At 47.3% G+C, this 22,714-nt stretch overlaps 1 protein-coding gene across 9 annotated transcripts in view; it reads right to left on the reverse strand.

Annotated features, from left to right (window-relative positions):
• NPRL3 (NPR3 like, GATOR1 complex subunit) overlaps positions 1-22,714 on the reverse strand; it is a 43,012-nt gene that overhangs the window by 1,883 nt on the left and 18,415 nt on the right. For all 9 annotated transcript variants that reach the window (XM_030958339.1, XM_030958344.1, XM_030958345.1 and 6 more), the window contains 6 exons: positions 18,008-18,145; positions 16,381-16,537; positions 14,286-14,392; positions 12,989-13,118; positions 4,974-5,163; positions 3,650-3,842 (listed from right to left, as the gene is read on the reverse strand). In XM_030958339.1, coding sequence (XP_030814199.1) covers positions 3,650-3,842; positions 4,974-5,163; positions 12,989-13,118; positions 14,286-14,392; positions 16,381-16,537; positions 18,008-18,145 — 915 coding nt within the window. The remainder of the gene's footprint in view (positions 1-3,649; positions 3,843-4,973; positions 5,164-12,988; positions 13,119-14,285; positions 14,393-16,380; positions 16,538-18,007; positions 18,146-22,714) is intronic.

A 22,714-nucleotide genomic window follows, 5' to 3' on the forward strand; every position in this document is an offset into this window, starting at 1 on the left:
CTGTCACCCACCACTCTCACAGGTGACTGCAAAGGAGGCACTGTGCAACAAGTGTCCCTCCATCACATGTCCCACTGCAGAGTTTTCACCTCTAGCCCAGTGCCACGTGTGTTTCTCTGCTTCCCAGCTTGCCACATCCCTCCTCTCCCCCACGAGCTGTCTGTGGGCTCAGAGCAGGATCCCCACTGGCAGCCTGAGGCTGGGCAGCCCCAGCTCCCTGCCAGCTTCTCCTGCTGTTCCTCTGCCAGCTCTCAAGCTGGCACCAGTATGGAGCATCTCTGTACCTGCAGCACAAGCAGAGACAAGCTCCAGTCTTTGCTGTGTCTGGGCTGTGCCTCTGCCTTTTGCACTGTCTCCCACTGGGTACTGACACAAGGCTCACTGGTCACCCCCCTGGGCCAGTGGCAACTGTGCACTGAGAAGTGCTCCCTCACAGGGACAGTGTCAGTTCTGAGTGTGTCAAAGCCAGACTGTTCCCACAGGTGTGAGCAGAAACATTGGTATTTTACAGCTCATCTCACAGTTCTCAAAGTGATTTTGGGGATCCCCTATGCCAGGCTCTTGTGCCCATGTGCTCATACCCTGGGGCTCAGCTCTCTCCCATACAAATGGTAGGACCTGACTTTCCACAGCAGCACAGACTGAAGAGTTTGCCAATAAATAAATCCATCTTATATTCAGAAAGAGTCTGGATTTGTAACTGGTCAAGACTAAATACTTTCCACTCCAATAAAAGCTAGAGAGGATATTAAAGAATATCACAAAAATGCCAGCTGGAAGACACCCCCAAAGTCTAGCCCAGCATCCTGCTCCAGGAGGACTATTGCTAATGCTGTGGAGCTTTTTCAAACCCTTCCAAGATGGAGATCCCTCCAGATGCTTGGGCAATCTGTCCTGGGCTGCATCACGCTCCCAGGGAGGAGATTTTCCCAAAAGTCCAACTAGAATCTACAAGGCTGTCCTTGGGGCTCCAGAGAAGGTGGGCACTGCCTTTGCCTTTTTGGGCAAGGAACATTTATGGGACACAGTCAGCATGAGATGGCACTTCTTGGGGCACTAGCACTGTGTGTGAGTCCCCCTGAAGCTGCACAGCTGTGTCTGCTGACAGATGTGCACATCCAGATGCAGTGATGGAAGATTATTGCTTTCCATTGCTCATCACTGTTTTCCCCTCCTCAAGTTGCAAGAGCTGCCCCTGTAACAGCATTGGAGTGTTCCTACACACTAAAAAGAAAAGAATTCTCTCAGACTAGCAATTCAAATAGAATTAGCTTATTTCTGGCAAGGAGATGTCCCTGCCACAGCACTGCTTGAAACCAGAGCAGAAGTGTCCAGAGCTCAGTGCTGCCCATGAGCATTCCTCAGTGGAGGGAAGGATCTCACCTCCCAGTCTCAGAGCAAGACAAATAAACCCTGAAAGCAGCTCCACACCCATGGCTTGGGAGAGAAGCCATGAGTGAAGCCTCCAGCTTCCTGAGGCTTCAAAAGCACTGCTTAATGTGCAGTGAGGAAGGATTGGTGTACATTACTGAGGATCTAGCTCAAAACGAACTTGTCTCCTTCTCAAGCTTCCTCCTGGATGGATATGCCAACCCTCCTGTAACTGCAGCTTAGGAAAGAACTTGGATTTAAATTCCCATTCAGTGTTAGGAGGGTTAATGCAGCCAATGCTGGAGCCAAGCTTCAGTAATTCCTTATTTCCCCTTGAGGTTTCTGCCTTCAAACACAGGCTGTGCACAGCCCTGCACAGGCACCAGCACTCTGGGCTGTCTGTGTGACAAGGGACAGGCACTCAGAGGCACCAGCACAGGAAAATGTGCCAGGCTGAGCTTTATTGCTGTGCTGGAAGTAGCCCATCCCTCTGTGTGCACACACAGCATCCTGGCAAGGGCAAACACCACAGGATATTTGGGGCACCAGTTGTGCATTTCCAGCACTTTGCTCTGGAGGCAGCTGTGAGAGCAGAGCTGTGGGCAGGGCTGGAGCAGAACCTGCATGAGGGTAATGAGGGAGATCAGCTCCTTCAGGCAGCCTCACCATGGCTTTTTCTCTTTCATTGAGAGCAACAGATTTACTCACTCATGTCTGATGGTTATGACACAAAAACAGAGAAAATACACCTACAAGTTGTGGTGGATAAAACCAGCAGTAACCAAGAGGGTCTGGCATGAACATTCCTACATGTGCACTGCGGCATCTGCCCACAGGACCCATCTGTTTATTGTTTATTTATTGTTTAATCTGTTTGTTCCTCACTGTTGCCTCAGAGCACTCTGCACTTGTCAATTCAATCTGTAGCAGACTGGAAATTCTGACCTGGTAAGGCCTGGGGATCTGCAGAAGAACCTGGGGCAGCAGCAAACTGCACAACAAACACCACTCAGCTGGTTTCACAAAGAAATTGCAGATGCAAAATTGCATCTGCAATTCCCAAGCTTCCAAATGACTCTTTTACCCAGCTGAGGGTATGAGAGGGGAGCAATCACCACATCCTTTCCTCTCACTAGGATAACTAAGAACCTGCATCACCACTGAACTGGTCCAGGGAGTCCCCCACAAATTCTGTCTTAAGATGTTAAATATGATTTTTTGTTACTTTTCTTCCTCAGTTTTGTAATGACTTAGCTGGTAAGAAAAACACTTCAGAGTTCTCAAGAGGCCAATGTTGCCTCCCAGTCAGAGCATATTCTCTGAAGAGTAGCAGAAGAAGAAGGAGACAAATAATTCAGAAAGCATTAACTACCCACAAGTTTTGAGAGCTCTAAGTCCCTCAGCTGTACTCTGCCACAGACAAGGAAAGCATCTTCCTGCTATTACAATTTCCCTGGACTACCTCCCTGTATCCATCCTAGGGCAAGAACCAGGTTTTCAGGGTATCACCAACTGAATCTAAAATATGGAACATCTGCAGTCCTTGCCTCAGGTGGTTTTCTGCTCCACAAGTATGAAAATCAGTGGAAGTTGCATTCCAGTGATGCCACTGAGTTTTGAAATCCTTTGGAAGAAAAAGTATTTCCCCTCCTCCCTGCTTCCCAGATGGCTGCTTAGGAAGTCATTCTGCTTTTACCACGTACAGAACCACACAGTGCCTGGTTCTGTTGAGTGCAAATGTGTAACAACAAAATGTGTGCTACTGATCACACATCCTAATGCCTTTAGCTTAGCTAAGCTAAGCAGTGAGCTCTCCTCACTGCTAAACACACCTTGGGACACTCTGTAAAAGTATTCAGGCTGGCTCTGTGTCTCATGTTTCCATGGAGTTTACAAACCATAAAATTAAGGAGAGCTGGCTTGGAAATACCAATGGACACAAAATGGCAGCATCAGCATCCCTGGGTCTCTGCCTTGCCTGCTTAGATGGGTTTTCTAGGCTGTGCAGTTTTGTGTCTGCCATGTGTGGACAAGGAAAACTGGCAGGACAGTGAAGTCCACCCCTACTCCCTGATGCTCCCTCACACACCCAGGACTCTTTGTTACCAAGTGTTCTTGTGCCACTAATATTAGTTTGTATTACAGATGAAATACAGGAGCAAACCCAAAAGAATTTCTCCTCCAAATGCCCAGGCTAACAGGATTTGCTCAGACTCCACACCAATCCTTCCATCAAGCAGGAGGATAAGGAGCCATGGTTGCATCCTGCCCTGCTCACCTTGCAAACATGCGGAGATCCTCTGGATTCTGGGCAGCTGGGACATTCAGGATGGCTTCCCTCTCGTGCTCCAACAGGCTTGCCAGGAGATTCTCTGTCATCCTCTTATTTAGGGGTGAGTCCCCACCAGGTATCAGCTCAGCACTGGAGTTATCCATGCTAGGGCTTGTCAGAGTCATGTCATCACTGCTGGCTATCAGGACAAGAGAGAGACACACATACACATGAAATTTTTGTATTCCTCAGCATAAAGATGCAAAGTTTATCAATTCAAGCTGTTTCTGTGCAGCCTTTCCAACTAATGCCTCTTCTCTGGAGAGCAGAGAAAGTGGCTCTCCAAGTGCTCCATGGATCTGCAATTAGTCATATGACAACACAGCGATTTTCTCAATGGGAAATTCAAATGTTTCAACAGAGTCATCCATTTGTGTGGAAAACTGTATTTCTGGAGACCATAAACAGTCCATAAAAAACATTTGAAAAGAGAATTCCCAGACAGCTGTGCTGGAATACCCTGAAGTGGTAACATGAAAAGCCTAACAGCACAGAAGGTGGGAGCAGGCAGAGAGGCCAAGAAGCAATATCCTCTTGTGAGGGAGCCAGAAAAAGCAGATCACAGACTCATCTGACTCACTTTCCAAGATTTCTGCCCTAATTCATGACTCCTGTAAAGCTCAAAGTTGTGAAGAGGATCTCTCCCCATATCCAAGCCCAGTTCTGAGAAGGCTGCTCCGAACAGCCCGAGCAGGAAAGTTTGGTGATTTCAGCATTATATCTGACTCATCCTCTTGAAAGAATGCTTTCCTGGAATCACCCTGAAGAATGGCACTGGGGAGATTAAAGAAATCAGGGGATACAAACAGAAATCAATCGTGTGAGAACAAAGCCAGCTCTGTGTCTCCTCAGGTGGCTCTAATGGCTCTACAGCCCACAGAAACCAATACTGCTTGAACAAATTCTCTCATTTTCTTTCTGTCCTGAAAACCAGAATCTGCCAAAGGAACACAGGGGATACTTCTGAGTGCAGCAAGGGAGGACAAAGCTACTTTTAAAAACAAAGAAGTACCTCTCATAAAAATCTTTTACACGACCAGATGAGAATTTGGCAAATTACAAAGCATTGCTTCTTTCTAAAAATAAGCCCAACAGCCCCTAGGACTTTCACCAGTGCCCAGCTCTAAATTTAGGAAAGGCTGGACCTAATTAGCAAGTACTGCAGCAAGAGGAGATTCTCACTACCAAGGCCTGATGGACTTTGGCAGCACTAAGGGAAGCTCTACAAGTGAGGTGGAGTCTGAAGAGGCAGAGAAAAGTGTGCTCATACTTGGGGAGCCAAAGCTGAGAGCGTTGGGGGTGCTCAAACTCCGTCCCCCAACCCTGGCAGTGAAGGGCACGTCCTCGTCCTGGCCTCGGAGCTCCTCCTCGTTCGGGGGCACCATCAGGCACACGTAGGTGTGCAGCTGGATCAGCAGCCGGTGCTGCAGCATCCAGATCACCATCTGGATCAGCTGGGTCTGCAGGGCGACAAACAAGGGGTTAAACATCTGGGAAATGAGATACAGGAGGAAAGCAACACACAGAGGGTACACTTGGTGAGTAAGGAGTCACGTGGAAAATGCTTCCAGCCCCACACAAGAGTTTATTTTATCTCTTTTCCAGTCACAAAAAGGTGACCAGACACAAAACTTCTTCACACCCAGAGCCTCTGTGGTTGCTGAGGCTGCAGTGGAGCCTTTCATGATCCACATCTTTATCCAGCACTGACCAGCACAGCCTGAGGGAACCTGCCCTGCCCCTGCCTCAGCTCCAGACCACTTTGCTGGTTCTACACAAGGGCCACTAAAATAAATCACCAAAGGGTTAATCCCACATGGTCAGATTGAAGTGCAGGCTCCTCTAGAGAGCCAGAGAGAGGGCAGGGTGATGGAGCAGAGCTGAAGCAACCAGAGGATGGGGCCAGGAGCCCTTTACTGTCAGGTGGGAAACTGCTGATTAGCCATGGGAGAGCCTCTGGAGAGCAGAGCCTGACAGGGCTGGGCAATACAGAAACAGCAGCAGCAGCACAAGCCCTGGCAGGGGACAGCAGCCTGAGCTGCCAGGAGTCCCCTCTCCATGCAGAGTCACATCCCTCATTTCACCTCCCTCTGCTATGCAGGGCCAAGCTAATAAAGGCACCTGGGCTTTCAGGCAGGCAGAGACTCAAAAGCAATGAGATGCATTAAACATTGCCCAACACCTGCTGGAGACCTGCACCACAGGCAGAGCAAGGGGCAAGGGTTTGTAGGGTCTGCTTTCAGAAATCTGGGAGGAGCCTTCAAAATGCATCATTGTGTCTTGATTTCTGCATAAAAAGCCTTTTCATATCACTGCAGGCAAGTCTCGTAGCAAAGGGCTCAGAACACAATCACTGACAAGGCTGCTTGGGGATTTCATAGCAACCAGCACTGTTTTGGTGAGACAAACACATGCAGCATGAGCTCAGGCTCACAAGGAAGCTCACCTCATCAGGGTAACCCGCCAAATCGGAGTAAAAGCCCCAAACCCAAGTTCATCAGCCCACATAATTTTCCTTTTTCCATATATCTGGTAATTCTCAGTTCCTCCTCTGCTATCAAATCACAAAAGAAACTTCTCTGCAGACAGACCCACACCCTGTCTTTTCAGAGATTACCACTTCTGGGGGCTCAGTGGATTTTAATCTTAAAACTTTTTATCTGGGATCGCCTTCAAACATCTATTTTTTGGAAAAGCCATAATTCATTTTACATGTTTAACAGAAAATCTGCAGAAGAGGAAGGTTGGCAAAAGACACCAAAGACATAATGCTTTGCTAACATCTGAAGCCAGCCTGGAAGAGAACTCCAGCAATTATGTTGCTGAAATCCTTCCTTCCAGATGCAGGCCTGGATGGAAAGATGGCTCATTTATTTTACTTAAATTTCCAACCTGTTGGCACGTCTGATTAGCAAATGAAAAAGGTCTGCACGTTTCAGAGCACAAAACAAGCCTGGAAAAATCCAAGGAGACAGGAAGACAGGCTCTACCAACAGGAGCAGTGGGTAGGGCCTGACCCAAGCCAGCCTCCCCTGGGCACTCTGGTGGTTCCATGAATTACAAAAACAGCCAATTTCTTTTGTTGCAGCTCCATGTGCACAGAGAGTCTCATCCAGGCCTCTCTAATCCTGCACGTGCACCATCACCTCCACACCCTCATGGAAATACCTAGAAAGCCACCCCAAGCCAGCAGCTATGGCCCAGTGGAACAAGAAGCCAGGCAGCAGAGGTGTTACAGCTTTACAGCCACAACCTTATGTAAACAACCCCTGCAAACACCTTTGTGCCATCTCTGGGTGGGAGAGCTGGAGGTCTGGGACTACCCTGAGAACCAGAGGAAACTCTTCTTCCATCCTGAAGTAAACTTGAGCAATCATCCCTGGAGCAGAGACTGATGATCCCTGACATTTTTCTGTACAAGCCAAACTTCAGCAGGAATTTGGTACCTCTGAAAACCCAGTCCTAGAAAAAGCCCAAGTGCTGCAGCATCCTGCACTGGCCCCTGCCCATGTGATGAGCTTTGTGCCACCACTGCAAGTGCCTCACACCATTCCCACTTCCTCCAGGGTAAGACCCATTGCTTACCAAAGGCAGAAGTGTTTTCCCAGATCAGCTCTAGCAGAGGCTTTGCTAACACATTCTGCTGCCTGTGCTTCTGGACACCAGCACTGCATTTCCATCCATTTGGTGCTGCCAAGCTGCCATGGAGCTCACCCAGGGCTGCAGGAGCAGAGGTTTCCCTGTGCTGTGCTGGCTGAAATGCTGTTCTCCCCCAGAGGGGCAGGGTTCTCCCTGTGCCTGCTCCCAGGGCACTTCCTTAGAGCTGGGCTCCTTGCTGAAGCCACATGGGCTGGGAGCAGCTTTCCAGGCAGGGATATGCTTCATCCCAGGACTGCTTGCCTCAGTCATGCTCTGGCACAGCAGGAATCCAGAGCCAGCCTTTTTTGGCTGAAACACCAGGACTGTGATGGAAATATAGAGTGAAACATTTTCTGTTGCTTAATTTAACTACCAATTCAATCTAAATTTTATCCATGTTCCTTTCATGCTTCCTGTCTGCCCGTGCTGCCTCTTTCCAGCCTGCTCAGAGGGGGTCCTGTCTGCTGCAGCAGCCACATCTGGCTTGTTCCTGCTGGCACAGAGCAGCCCAGGGCCATGCCCAGAGCAGTGCCAGGATGTTGTCATGCAAGGCACTGGTACAATGCCCTGCTCTGTGCACACTGGCACAAGCAGAGAGGCTGCACTGGCTTCCAAAAACACAGCACTGCACATCAGCTCAGCTGGGCACTTCAGCATGGCCAGAGGAAAGCTCAGCCCCAAGTCCTGGAGGGACAAGATCCAGCATTCCTTATTCTCTGGGGCCATTTGCAAAACTCTTGAGAAATGTGTTAAATTTCCTGCAAGGATTTTTTAAGGCTGTTTTCTTTCCCAGGCCTAAAAAGTTAATGATAACTGGGAGAAGCACCAGGTTCAGGAAAGGGAAGGGAAAACAGCAGCCTAGAAGCACTCAATCCCAGTTTGTTTCTCACCATGTGAGGAGACAGTGAAAATACAGCTTGTTTTGCCTACTGAAGCACACAAGCCCCTTTTCTCCAGCCTGGATTATCCAGTTATTTGATACAAATCCTCTTCAAGGTCTGACTGGAGAACTGAGGGCTGCCTTGGCTCAGCATGATGACACCTTCAAAGCCACCGGGGTGCAGGGATGTTTGCTGAAATGTATTACCTTCCTTTAGCATTCAAACCATGCTGTTTCATGGAAAACACACAAGCTACAAAAACTTCTCCCTGTTTTACAGGAAACAGACTCTGCAAACTCCTCCTGATGTAGGATGAAACATTCACTGTCTAATATTGCCATTTTAATCATTAGTTAACAGCTGTGAATTCTCAGCTTAACCATTCCCTCCACTCAGGCCTAGCATGACATATTCTTTTCATTTACTGTGCTAAACCCCTGATTTTATGCCCAGTCCAAGTGAATATAAATGTATCTTAATCCCACTTCCCTACTTCTGCCAACAAAAGCTCCCAAATGTCTTGCAGCAGAGCAGCCCCATGTGCAGCGTGGCTCCCTGAAGACACAGCTGCCCATTCAGGGTGTGCAGGCAGCTCAGCTCCCCTCCCACTCCATCCCCTGACACATTTTCCTGCCTCATTTTCCATCAGCCCTGCACAAAGCTTGACATGTTTTCAGCAAGCACAAGGCAGAGGCCTCATCTCCCTGTGCCTGACACCCAGACTGACTGAAACAAAAGTGAAAAGTTTAAACAGATTTTGTTCAGCAGCAGCTGTCTTTGCTTTCCCATCTGTTGGGGTTTTTTTCCTGCAGTTATCCACATCCCATCAAGGGAGAATTAAAGAACCACAATAGTAATGACAATGTGCATGATGATAAAGGAGATGCAGGAAGGAAATGGGATGCCTAATTCACCTAGGAACACTCCTTACAGGTGAGAGGATCCCTCCTGCTAGTCCATGTTTGCTCTAGGCAGGGCAGAGAGGTGTTACAGCTTCTGAGGCAGATAAATTGGCTGAGGTTACAGGGCAGAGGAGGGGAAGCCACAATCATCATCCCTAACTCTTGGTTTGCAAAGCACTTTCATGCACAGTAGCTGGGTAAAGAAATTTGATGCTGGACAAAGAAATCCTTATCCTGAACAGCAGGTCCCCCTGCACCAGCAGCAGTGCCTGGGACAGATCCTGCCAGTGAACAGTGCTGACCTGAAGGCTTTGGGCCACCAGGTGCTCCTGTGCTTTCCCAGGAAGGGGTTGGGAAGGGGTGCAGACCCCACTGAGCAGCCCCAGAGCTGCAGCCCAGCGTGCCCTGCATTCACAGCAAGGCTGTGCCACTCACAGGAGGAGAAGAGCACAGGGGCACGAGCCAACAGCCACAGGCAGCAGAACAAGGACAGCTTCTTTGGGCTCAGGGTAGAGGAGATGCAAACTGCTCCTCTTCCAGCCAAAACACCACAAGGCAAGGTGAGTTCCCTCTGCTGTGAGTTCCCTTTGGTGTGAGCTCACAGATCTCCCCACCCCGTGGCTGCACCCTGGTGAGATCCAGGACAAACCCAGGCACTGCAGTAAGTCCTGGTGACATGACAAGTCACAATGGGGACAACTCCCTGTGAAATGAGGAGAACAGCTTCTGCTTCCCTCACCCCCGCTAGGTGCACAAGCTCTGCAGAAATCACCTCCCTCACTCTCTGCCAGCCCTGCAGCTCACTGCATCTCCCCAAGTGAATTCCACCTGCTCACCTGGCAGAACCCTTCTGCAGCTGGAACAGGTTGAATGAACAGAGGCCAGAGCTCTAGGAAAGGGAAGAGGGAAGGGAGGAAGGCTCCTGTGTGCACACACTGGGAGGGGGGAGGAAAAGCAGGGCTACAGCTCAACAGCACCAAGATCTCTTGAGGTCAGCTGAGCTGGGGACAAGGGCTCATCCTCACCCTGCTGCTGGCCCAGGGAATCCAAAGGAAACACAGAGAAGGGGAAATAGCAGGGAGCACTGCAAGGACACCAAAATCTTCTCAACTAACAGATACACACTGACCAGAGTTCTACTGCAATACACTGCTCCTCACCTCAGGCAGGAAAAGAGATCAAGATGACACAATCAAGACTTTCAGTCTGTGGCACAGAGCACACTGAGAGCAGTGGCACACACCTCTGATCTGACACCTCCCACCTACCTGACAGGTAGACAGCAACAGCAGCACACAGCCATGCACTCCCAAGGCAGCCTTGTCCTTGATCAGGTTGTTCACATCTCCTACCAGCCAAAAAATACCACAGCACACCAAGTAGCAAAATGAGTGTCACTTTTTTTCCATCTACCCAAAGGAATAGAGGAATTCCACTAATGTAATTGTAATTGAACAAAAATAACTTTGTCCCCTTTCAAATCAAGCAATATTTTTGTATAAAAACAGGAAGAGCTCTGAGAGCTCTCCTATTTCCTATAGTGAGCTTTATTAATGCCTTCTGTATTCTTTACCCATCCAGAAGCACATGCCAAAAGCAGGGAGCCAATCCCCTGCTTAAGAGAAGAATCAAATGGGATGGATGCCATGGATGCCACGAGGCCACAGCAGTTTCTGCAGAAGATTCACCCCTGCCACAGCACTGCCCCTCAGCACAGTGACCTTCAGGAGCACAAACAGTGCCCTCAGCCTGATGAAAAGCACGAGATAACAGAAAGCCACTGGAAATCTTTAAAGCTAAAAAACCTCACATCCCCTCCTGTGCACACAAAGAACAAAACTACAGAGAGAAGTCCCACCTTTGCTATTTTTTTCAAAGGCAAAGCGAATACATTTTGACAATATTTACAGTTCAGAGTACATCATCTTTTATCACAGCACAGTGGAACAAAAACCCACCCACATTTCATTAGATTAATTGCTGTATTGATTAGATCTTTTGTAATTACAACTGGAGCCTGACCACTTCAGGGCAGGGATTGAAGTCACATCTCTTAAAAGACTGAAAAATGAAAAAAATAACACAAGAAGTCCTACATAGGTAAATCAGAGTAGAAGAAAATGTACTGATACAAAAATACATAAAACCTCACTCTAATCTAAACTCCCCTAAGAACTGTCACACTTTGCTTTATCAAAAAGCCACAACTTTTCACAGCATCATCCTCCATCCTTCCAATAAGGCTGAAAGGATGATGAAAGCAAGCTGTGCTGGTGATCCTTAGGACCCCACCACAGACAGGTGAGCAGCAGGGGGAAGGTACACACTCTAAAAAACACTTGAGCACTCCAGCTCAAGTGTTCTGGTAAGCATTTATTGCACCCTTGTTTCAAGGCATAACTGCAGCAGTAAGTGACAGACGTTATTTATGTATTTTAAACAAAAGTAGGATGTCTGAGAACAAGCAGAACTATTGAAGGAGAAGTATTAAGGCAAGTACTTAATTTTAAAAGGATTACTGAGAATGTCTCCTGAAGCTACTGCAACTATAATAAAATTAATGCTATGACTTCAGCTTCAATTTTCAGGATACTTATTTGTCTGTAACTAGAGTGGAGTCCTGCTCTTCCCCTGTCTCCCAAGGTTGCAGCTGACCAGTACATGCTACTGGAATTAGAACTACATCATTACTTATTTTTATCTCTGATCACCATCTCTGTGAACCTGTAATTACAGCCAATGCTTCCCTCCCAGCAGTGCTGGAGTGCACAGGTGATGGCAATCTCTAAATGTGAGCAGGGGCTAAAGCCTTGGAGCCACCAAGGCACCCTAGTCTGAAGGCCAGAAACAAACACCAGGAGAAGGCAACCAAAGAACTCTGCCTGGGCCTCCTTTGCCACACTGAGGCACAGCCTCAGTCCAGGCTCCTCCATCTGGGAACAGAGCAGTCAGCCAGGAGACCTCACATTATTGAGCTCCCTCCTGTGTTCCACCAGTTCCCAGAAATGCCACGAGCCATGATCGATGCACAAGCAAAACAGCTCCCAAATCCCAAATCCATATTTTATTAACACAGATCTTTACTCTCAGAAGCTAATGCAGTGACACATGGACTTCTGCTGACCCCATGCTGAGTCTACTTCCTCCAAAAGCCTTTTAACAATTCCACTTTTACAGCAAAACTAAGACAGATTGCTTTTAAAAACAGATTGTGAGCTTGGAGCAGATGGAATAGAATAAAATCAAATGTGATTGTGAGAAATCCACAAACTTGATTCAGCCCTACCAATTGGTAACAGCTTGGGACAGACCAAATGGAGTTTCAGTTTTCCCTACTACATCACACCATGAAAAGAACCATTCTAATACTTCTTTTAGGACTGTGCTTTTTCAGAATCCTCTCACCTTGAACATCCCCACAGCTTTTTTGGCACGAGGACATGAAACAGTAAATCATAAAGCTGGAAACACAGTAACTGGGAACTTGTAAATGTGCAACAGCAGGTTCCTGAGCCAGTGCATTTCGTGGGGACAGGGAGCCCAGGGCAGTGCCCAGCAGTGCCCAAGGAGCCCAGGGCAGTGCCCAGCAGTGCTCCAGGAGCAGCAGAACAGGGAGCCCAGGGCAGTGCCCAGCAGTGCCCAAGAAGCCCAGGGCAGTGCCCAGCAGTGCCCAAGGAGCCCAGGGCAGTGCCCAGCAGTGCTCCAGGAGCAGCAGAACAGCAGGGCAGTGCCCAGCAGTGCTCCAGGAGCAGCAGAACAAGGAGCTCAGGGCAGTGCCCAGCAGTGCTCAGCAGTGCCCAAGAGTGCTCCAGGAGCAGTCCATCCCTGTGGGCAGCAGAACAAGGGGCCCATGCCCAGCTCACCTCCTGCACAGGCGGTGCCAGCGGGTTCTTGAACTCAGCCAGGGACACCGGCAGGGAGAACTTGGCCAGCATGGAGGGCAGGTTGTGACCCCGGAACTGACAGGAGAAGGCATCTGCCAGGGGAGAGTACCTGCAGCAGAGAGGCAAAGGCACAGATCAGCTCTGCAGTGCTGCTCAGGGTAGCTGGGATCCCATTAGGCACTGCAGAAGTGCCAATTCCCCAGTGTGATATTCCCTGTGATCTAGAAAACCCCCAAGCATAGTTGATGGCATGTTGTGTCCTGCAGAAGGCAGCCAGGAGCTCATGCACTTTCACCTCAGCCTTACATCCAGCTCCAGCCTTTCATTCAAGGTGTGGAGGGAATCCAGAGGAGAAAAATGAATGTGCTAAAAAGTCCAGACCTGTGCAGTCTCTGGTGAAAAGGACAGAGTCTGGGCAGGGCTGGGCAGGATACACACACAACCTCTGAATGTGCCAACTGCAGCTGCAGATGTGGCTGTGCCCCCTCCCCATGCTGACAGGTCAAGAAATATGACTGAAGTGAAGGATAGACAAGTTAAATATCAGGAAAAGTGTCTGTCTTGGCATTTCCACCTCCAAAGGCCTTCAGGAACAGCACTGCCATATTTGACACAGGCACAGTTGTTGCTGAATGACCTCAAGGTCCCTTCCAGCCCTATTTTTATACTTCCATCACCAAAGTTTTGATTTAAAACTATTTTCCTATAACTGAGTTCCAACACAGAGTCTAAAAGCATCTCAAAATCTAACAGAGGAAGGGCTGCCAATCTTCAGCAGAGCAAAAATACCCTCCTATGCCTCCACATCTTCCTTGCAGTGGCTCTGCCTGCTCTCCCAATGGCCATGGTGCCTTCTGTCTGTGACAAGGCACACAGCAGGCAATGGCAGCATGTGAAACAACAGAATGGCAACTTTTGCTACTATTGATTCATGTCAGAGAGCTCTATAAACCACTCCTTTAATTTAATCGTGAATATTTTAGTTTGTAAATGTTCCCATATTGGATATTCAGTGAGCAGGACTACTAAAAATACTGACAGCAGCTCCACAGGGTAAATATTGCTTCCAGGGCCCTCAGCACCACAGAGGAATATTGATCTGCTCTGCTGCTCCTCCCTGCCCACACTGGCTGTGCAAGTCCAGGCTCATGTAATGGTTTGTGTTTTGCACAGTCTCAAATCCATGAAGATCCCAGTCTGTATCCAGTCAGGGAAGGAAAGTGCATCTGCACTCCTCAGCCCTGTGCTGCCACCAACACATCTTCCTTCTACTTACAGGCAGACACTGGCATTTGGAGAAAGCATGTAGACATTGTTTTCACAAAGAGGATAAATAATAATTGCTTTGCCCCAGTAAACAAGATGTGCTGCAAGCTGGAAAACCTGTATTGAGAAAACAGGGAAAAATTAGGGGAGCAAAATCAATATACAAACTGTCAGCAAGCCTTGCATACATACAACAACAAAAAAAGTCTCATTTGAGTTGAAATGAAAGAAAAATGTTCCATCCTTTCACCCAGCCTTCAGAATAAATTCATGGTTTAATATAACATGTGGCAGATCAAAAAGCATTTGACAAGGTTATGAATTTCCAGAGATTCACTTCACATTTCTAAGCAACTTAGTATTTCCTGCCTCAAAGGAATTCCTCCAAACTGTATCAATACAAGTTAAGTTTCTTTTCATGCCCCCAAAAACTATTTTTCTTTATGCACAAAATGCATTGTGTTATACATGAAAAATGAAACAAAAGAATCAGCTTCTACTATGACAGAAACATAAAGGAAACCAACACTGCCTTTTACTGCACGGAGGTATTTCAGTAATGAGCTACATAAAGTATTTTAATGTGTTAAACAAGTCAGTGGTTGCTAATGGCTCTGGAAAAGCCACATAAATAGTGTCTACAAGACATAAAATCCAGCCTGTATCATTAGATGCATTTAGCTGTGCTTTTTTGTGGAGAACAAAACTACAGAAGCAGTAGGGAATTTCCAGAGTTCATCCCATAGCCAAGTAACACCACAGACCACTGCAGGCAGACCTGGAGTTTTATTACAAAGCAGGACCTTTCCCTTGGAACGGGAGGAGGCACTGCCCTATGACCAGGAGAACATGTGATGATGAGCTGTGTTTCCCCTGTCACACAGAGCACAGGTTGTGCCCCTGGGTCTGGATCGACCCTTAGGAGCATGGAGCAGCCCTTCCCTCTCTGGGATCAGCTCATGTGATCATCCCAAATGATCACAGTCATCCACAGGGGTCTCTCAGTGGCCTCACAACTCATGTGAGAGCCAGAGTCTCATCCCTCCACTGGCACAAACTTCCCTTTCCAAGGGCTCATCACGTCACCTCCAGCAATTCAGATTTGAGAGCTGGTCGTCACTACTGGAAGGGCATTTGGAAAGAGCTGCTAGCTTGGGGACACTGGCTCAAAATCTGTGCCCAAGCCTAAAATAAATCTTCTTCCCATGAATGCCAAGTCTGTGCACTAATGGACTAAGGGAAATGGATGGGAAGGTTTGTTCAGGCATTCACAAGTCTTTGGTAGAAAAGATCTTGGCAGCTCCAGGGGTACTTGGCCATGGCAGCTGTAAACCTGCACCTGCATTTTGGGTGCTTCATTTGCATGTAGACATCACTGTGGCAGGACCAAGACAGGCCCCTGTGGTGTCAGTCAGGAATACAACCTGCTCTGGTTTTAACTACCAAACAGGAGACACAGAGCAGACAGAGCCACTGTCCTCAGAGGGACACAGGGACAGGTCCTGACAAGGAGAACAATGGGAAATTCCCCTTAGACAAGGGGAAAGGTTTCACTCTGATGCTGGTCAGGTGCTGGACCAGAGAGGCTGTGGGAGGCAGCCCTCACAATGAGGTGCTCACAATTTGAAGAGAAGTTTTTCATCAGCCTGCTTTAATGGACTTGTCCTGAGCAGTGTTGAGGACCAGAGACTTCAGGATGGGGACCAGAGACCCCAGGATGGGGACTAGAGATCCCCTGGATGGGGACTAGAGACACCTGGGGATGGGGACTAGAGACACCTGGGATGGAGAATAGAGACACCTGGGGATGGGGACCAGACAGCCCTGGGATGGGGACTAGAGACACTTGGGGATGGGGACCAGAGAGCCCTGGGGTGGGGACTCCCATCTGAGACAGGCTTGGCTGCAGGGCTGCCCAGCACTGTCCCTGCACCCCTGCCCTTTGTTTCTCCAGCCTTTCCCCAGGCTCCAGGGCTGGTACCTTCTCCCTGCTCTGCTCACACCAGGAGCTGCCATGCTCCTGCCCCACACAAGCCCAGGGGCACACAGGAGAAAACACCTCGTGATTTAAAAAGCTCTCAGCAGCTGCTGACAGCTCCCCATACCTGCAGCAATGCCAAGTCAGCATCTTGAGCCAGTTGCTGCAAATTCTTCACAGCAGAGGTAGTTTTAATTACTCTCACCAGGGCAGGAGAGCAGTCCAACGGGAGCTCATTAAGCAATGACTTCTCATCATTTAAAAGTAATAAGGCATGGTAAGGCCTGCAGAAAAATAGAATACATTTGCACAGTAAACTGCAGCTTTTCCTGAAGGCTTTGTTATTTCTACACCACGATACCTGGGGTCAATGTAATGGTAAAAAAAGAATTTCTAATATCATCCTTTTGCTCTAACTGGGTTCAAAATCAGCTTATTTTTATGTACAGCATAAGAGGCTCCCTGTGAAAAGGAGACAGAGAGTTATATGGTAACTGGATACCCCAGTGACAAAGGAAAAAAGACTGCACTGCATTGGCACACAATTGAGAACAAATCTGAAAACTGCTCATCTGCAATACTGAAATACAGAATGGAGCAGAAGAAAGGAAGAAAGCAGAAGTTAATTACTTTTGCAGGTAAACAAACACAGGAAATAAGGCATCACAGGACCTGGGCTCTCTTTCTTCCAAAAGCAGAATTACTTCTGGGCCAACGGATTAAAATGAACACACAATTCCTGGCTCCAAACAGTGCAGGCCACTCTTGCAGCATCCCCTCAGTACAAACACCTAAAGAGAACACCAAGGCTGTGGCTTCCAACCACCATGAATCCAGCAGCACCACAGAGCCAGAGCAGCAGCTCCAGGGACAAGCTGGGGACAGTGTGACTGGACAGTGCTCAGGGGAAAGGGATCTGGGGGTGCTGGTTGACAGCCGGTTGAATATGAGCCAGCAGTGTGCCCTGGGGGCCAAGAGGGCCAATGGCTCCTGGCCTGGATCAGGAATAGTGTGGCCAGCAGGAGCAGGGAGGTCATTCTGCCCCTGTACTCAGCACTGGTGAGGCCACACCTTGAGTGCTGTGTCCAGTTCTGGCCCCTCAGTTTGGGAAGGATGTTGAGATGCTCGAGCACATCCAGAGGAGGCAACAGTGCTGGTAAGGGGCTGGGAACACAAACCCTGTGAGGAATGTTTGAAGGAGCTGGGGCTGTTTAGCCTGGAGAAGAGGAGGCTCAGAGGTGACCTTATTGCTCTCTACACCTTCCTGAAGGGAGGCTGCAGACAGGTGGGGTTGGTCTCTGCCACTGGGCAGCACTGACAGAACCAGAGGACACAGGCTCAAGCTATGTCAGGGAAGGTATAGGTTGGATATTCGGAAGAAATTTTTCAGGAAAGAATAATAAAGTACTGGAATGCTCTTCCCAGGGAGGTGGTAGAATCACCATCTCTGGATGTGTTTAAAAAAAGACTGGCCATGGCACTTGGTGCTATGGTCTGGTTGAGGTGTTGGGGCACAGGTTGGACTCGATGATCTTAGAGGTCTCTTCCAACCTCATTATTGTGTGATTCTGTGTGATTCTGTGTGATTCTGTGATTCTGTGAGATTCTGAGAGTCCTGTCTGAGCCCAGGGCTCCCCTCCTCCACAGCCCAGTCACACCATGCCCCTGCCTGAGCCTCCTCAGACATCTGCAGCACCACCCTTGGAACAGGAGCAAGGACTGGCCACACTCTGAGGGGCAGAGCTTGCTCTTACCTGATGGATTTCAAACTTCTCTCGATTGCTTCTGGGGGTATGAAGCTGGTGGCAACGTAGTGGATTTTGTGAGGAAGGCAGAAACTCACTTCCAGCCAGTTGTTGATGTGCAAACGAACCACCCCTGTCGTGCAGAGACTAAAACAGGAAGGCAATCAATCCATACAGCATTTACCCTCAATCACAAATGAAAACTCTGGTCCAGGGTCACCCAGAAATCAGGACAGGAAAAGACTGAATGCACCCTGTCCTGTCCCCAGGCTGGCTGAGGACCAGCTGACTCCTGCAAGGCCCCCCCAGCTGGACATACAGAGCACCATCCCCTAGAGCATTTTAGGGAGATTTGAAAGACTTCACCACTGACCTTCTGCTCCTCTGCCCTTAACATTGCAGCAGTGTCTCAAGTTAAAGAAGTTTATTCAAGATCTACTGCAAGGCAAAGGAAAATTCACTAGACCAAAGCTGCAAAGATGAACTGGGCACACTGTTTTCACCTCAAATTTCCATCTTCCCCTCCAAGCAAAAAGAAAAGAGGATGTCTGTACTGGGCAAGGGCTGTTCCAAGCAGCACATTTCCACAATAACAGCCTCCCTGTGCTCTGCTTAGGTTGTTTGTTTCCTTACTAACCTGTTCCTGCTTGTGACATGAAATCATAAATGTGTCTGTTACATGGTTTCTTCACTCTAGGAAACCACAAGGACTGAGCTAAGCCCTTCAGCTGACTCCAGACAACAGGACTGGAGTGGAAGCAAGGGATGTCCCAGGAATAATAAAGACAATAAAGTCAAACCCTGGCACTCAGCCTGAAAGCAACAATAAGCCTCTTTTACTGAAAAAAAAAAAAAAAAAAAAACAGAAAAGCTGGAGATTAGAGCCAGGATCATCATTCAGGTGCTTTTACAGAGTCTGCAAATCTAGACAAGAGGTGGAATCCACTTCAGGAGGGAACTATATTTACTTAAAATGGGGAATGTACCATAAGGAGCTAAGGCAGCACCACCCTGCAAACCCTTACCAATATTCCCTTTCCACAGGCAGGGGATGCTGGCCTGGGAACAGCTGTGCTGGGAGGAAGCAGCAAGGCCCACCACACCTTTCCATGAGTTAGGAACACATAAACTTATCAATCTCAAGCTCTACACCTGAGAACTGAATTTGTCAATGCCTTTTAATTTTAAACTTTCTTCCCAAAGAAAGCTTTTTGGTTTAAAATCAAATTTCAAAGTTTGCACTCTGAAAATTCCAGCCTGAATTTTAAATTCAAAGTGTGTTGAGACTTGCAATTTGACTTCTATGTCAATAACTGCCATGAATTTTCCCCCTCTACACAAAACAGATTAAAAAACATGCCAGGAACAGGCCAGGAGCAAATACACTTCTGGAAAAGTCTTTATGTGGTGATTTAACCATTTATAACCAGCATTCAACTGCAGGTCACAAACTAACATGCTCTTTTTCAAGCTCATCTGGCTGTGTAGAGGGTTTGGAGAGAGGAGAAATTTCAGCTTTAAACAAAAACATTGGGTAGCTTTGGCTGCTGGTGCAACTACTCACCAAACCACAACAGAGTGGTGAGGAGCAAACAGCATCCCCTCCCACCTCGCACATGATCAGACTCATTGGGAACATCTCACTGCAGACAACACTTCTCAAAAGGTTTTGCTCTCAAATCTTGCATGGAACTCTGGCAAATGCTGATTTTTCAAGCTGCAAATGGAGCAGATACTGTGTGTTTTCCTCTTTTTAAAAGGCACTGAGAGGGTGAATCCAGTGTCTCTCTGGCCCCACCAGCTCTGGTCTGCTCAGAGGCTCCCAGCCCTGAAGGAACATGTAAAGCACCAACACCTCTGGTTTAGTTCATTAAATGCTGCAGCTCCAGTAACACTGCTTATCCCACCACAAACAGATGAAGCTGGATTCCCTCAAAATCCATCAGGGAAAGGGCTGAAGCTGTGGTTATCCACACCATCTCCCAGGCCAAATCCTCTCAAGGGGAATCATGCCAATAAAGGAATGGGACAAGTGAGTTCAGAGACCACCTGAAAGCTCTTGGGGTTGTAAAAACAGGTTACCCAAGAGCAGCAGAGATACATGAAAGCATGAAACACTTGCAGGGACATTTCCCCTGCAGAGTTTAACATTCAGACAAAGATCCAGTTGGTTCCTTTCATTGTTTGGTCCAAGTGCACTAAGGCAAAAGGTTTAATTACATAATTACACTCTCCACAGCATAATTTTGTCTGCACCGCGCTACACAACAAGAGCCTAGACTTAAAGACAACAAGAAAACCAGATTTTCGGTTCTGATCTGGATCTTAATTTTATTCTTCTGCATTTGCATTCAGCTGTACAATTTCCAGCCTTCATTATAGCTTTATGAACACAATTTCTCCTTCACCTGCCCCTCCTTGGATGGAAAATAATTAAGTGTCTGTAATTTGACAAGGAGCAAGCTGCACCCTCCAGCAGCAACACTTGCAACTGCCCTTGGCCAGACAGCAGAGTTAAATTATGTCCCCAGTATAGACACAAACATTCAGGCAATAGGGTATTAAACCCTCCAAGACATTTTATTCCATAAAAACTTTATTTTCAACACTTTTTTTAAAATCTCTGGTTGGTAACACCTGATCAGTGATTTGAGGGATACATGGCCAAGGATCAGGATGATCAGATAACAGAGTTTAAAACTGAGACAGGGAGAGGCAAACAGGAAAAAGCTGTTTAATGTCTCTCCATCACAAGGCCCATGAGACATCTCATGCTACAAGAAGGAGCAAAGTTCAGAAGAAATAGAAAGAAACACAAAAAGTAGTTAAAACATGGACCTCCTTATCAGAGGATGCTGTGGTTGTTCAATATTTACTCTGGCTCACAGGACTGTGTGCTAATTCTGGGAAGTGAGATCAGCTGAAAGCTGCTGAATGTACAGAAACCCCTCCAGAGCTGCAGGAAGCTGGGGAATATTTTAGGGACTATCACTGCTCTTCTGCTCTATTCTGCTGTGTCCTGAGCTGTGAGCTACCACCCCAAAATGAGAACATGAAATTTTGCCAGCATCTCCCAGAACTGCAGCCTTTTCCATAAGTGCTGGCAAAACAAAGAAATCCCACTTCACATTTATAAAAGAGTTATGAATTTTTACATATACACACCTCATATCACATCTGTCCTGTTTATATCAGAAATTAACCACATCTTATTGAGTGTGGTGAAGGTGAGCTCGTAGCTTTGGAGTTTGTTTTTCCTAGAGGTTGTGACTACTCAGAGCTTTGAAATGATTTCACATTTCCTCATAAAGGACAAAGGGCTGTCCTTTGATAAATAACTCTAGTTAGATTATATTTTACAGCACAGCCACAGAAATAACATTTAAGTCTCACAGAATTATTCCCTGAGCTGAGATGGGCTAGATCTACCACACAGTTGAGTCCCACTAGGCTAAAAATTTATAAAGGCTCTTTCTGTACAAAAAAGAAGATACAAACAATCTAAACCTCCCCAAAAACCTCTCCATACTTTCACTTTTATTCCAATGCAAAGCTAAGAGAAGTTTGCTAGAACCAGACAGGCAGTTAGTAACTATCAAGCTCACATATTATCTACAGTTGCAGATAAAACTATTTGAAAGCTCCTTTAAAAAGATACATATTGTAACACCAATAAGTTTTTCAGCACTGAAGTCCTGAAAAATTTCTTGAGCCTAGAAACCATTGCTTACTGTTCCACACAATGCTTCAGTTTGAGGACAAGATGAATGAAGACTCTCAATTTTCTGAATTAATCAAAAAGAAACATTCTAGTTCTCTCCATTAGAGACAAAATGTCCCAGGAAGTAGAAGCTGAAAGGCTCTGAGCTGTCAGTGTAATCCCACTCCATTGCTAGTCAAGATGTTCTGGGTACTGATCCTGCCTTATGGAACACAGGCATCTCATTCAAAACCAAGGAACACTTTGAACAACAGAAATATTCTTCTACTTGTGGTTTTGCACAAACCAACTTGCTCAGGGACATGCTGGGTCTTGCCTGAGATACCTCAGCACCATCTACAGGAAGCCAAGGGCTCGACAGCACCTCTGGAGCAACCCTGGAAATTGGGCTGGAATTGCAGAAATCAGCAGGCACTTGGAAATGCTGGCTGGAGCAAATCTCAAACAGAGAGCTGGGCTCCATCTGCAATTCAAAGTGCTCTCTCCACTCCACTGGCTGTTCTCCCACACCCAAAGGCTATGCCAGAAGTCTCTGTAAATTTAGAACAGCACTTTGTCACTGCATGCATCCGAAGGTTTACCCTTCCCAGCACTCCCTTCTCCTCTAAAAGCAACAGAGCAAACCTTTCCATCTTCCCTCTGAGGTCATTCACACTCCTCCACACTCTCTAGGTGGCCTAAATCCCTCTTGAAATGTGATGTCCAAACTGGATAAAATATTCATTACAGCAAGAGTTTTACAACTGTGAGCAGGATTGGTGCCTATCTTACAGACAAGACTTATTTCATGCATTCTTGTCTATCCGGCTTTTTTTGTAACCCCATGTCACTTATGACTAACCCTCACTTCACAGACCACACAGACTTCACTCCAGAGCTGCTGCCACACAGGAATAATTAATTCAGAAAATTGTATTTCTAGAACTCTTTTTCTACCTTACTAAAAAATAATTTTAAATCTATGCCTGCCTGGCAAGGTGCTGCAGCTCCTCTCA

The sequence above is a fragment of the Camarhynchus parvulus genome, chromosome 14, assembly GCF_901933205.1.
Source record: "Camarhynchus parvulus chromosome 14, STF_HiC, whole genome shotgun sequence".
Classification (NCBI taxonomy): domain Eukaryota; kingdom Metazoa; phylum Chordata; class Aves; order Passeriformes; family Thraupidae; genus Camarhynchus; species Camarhynchus parvulus.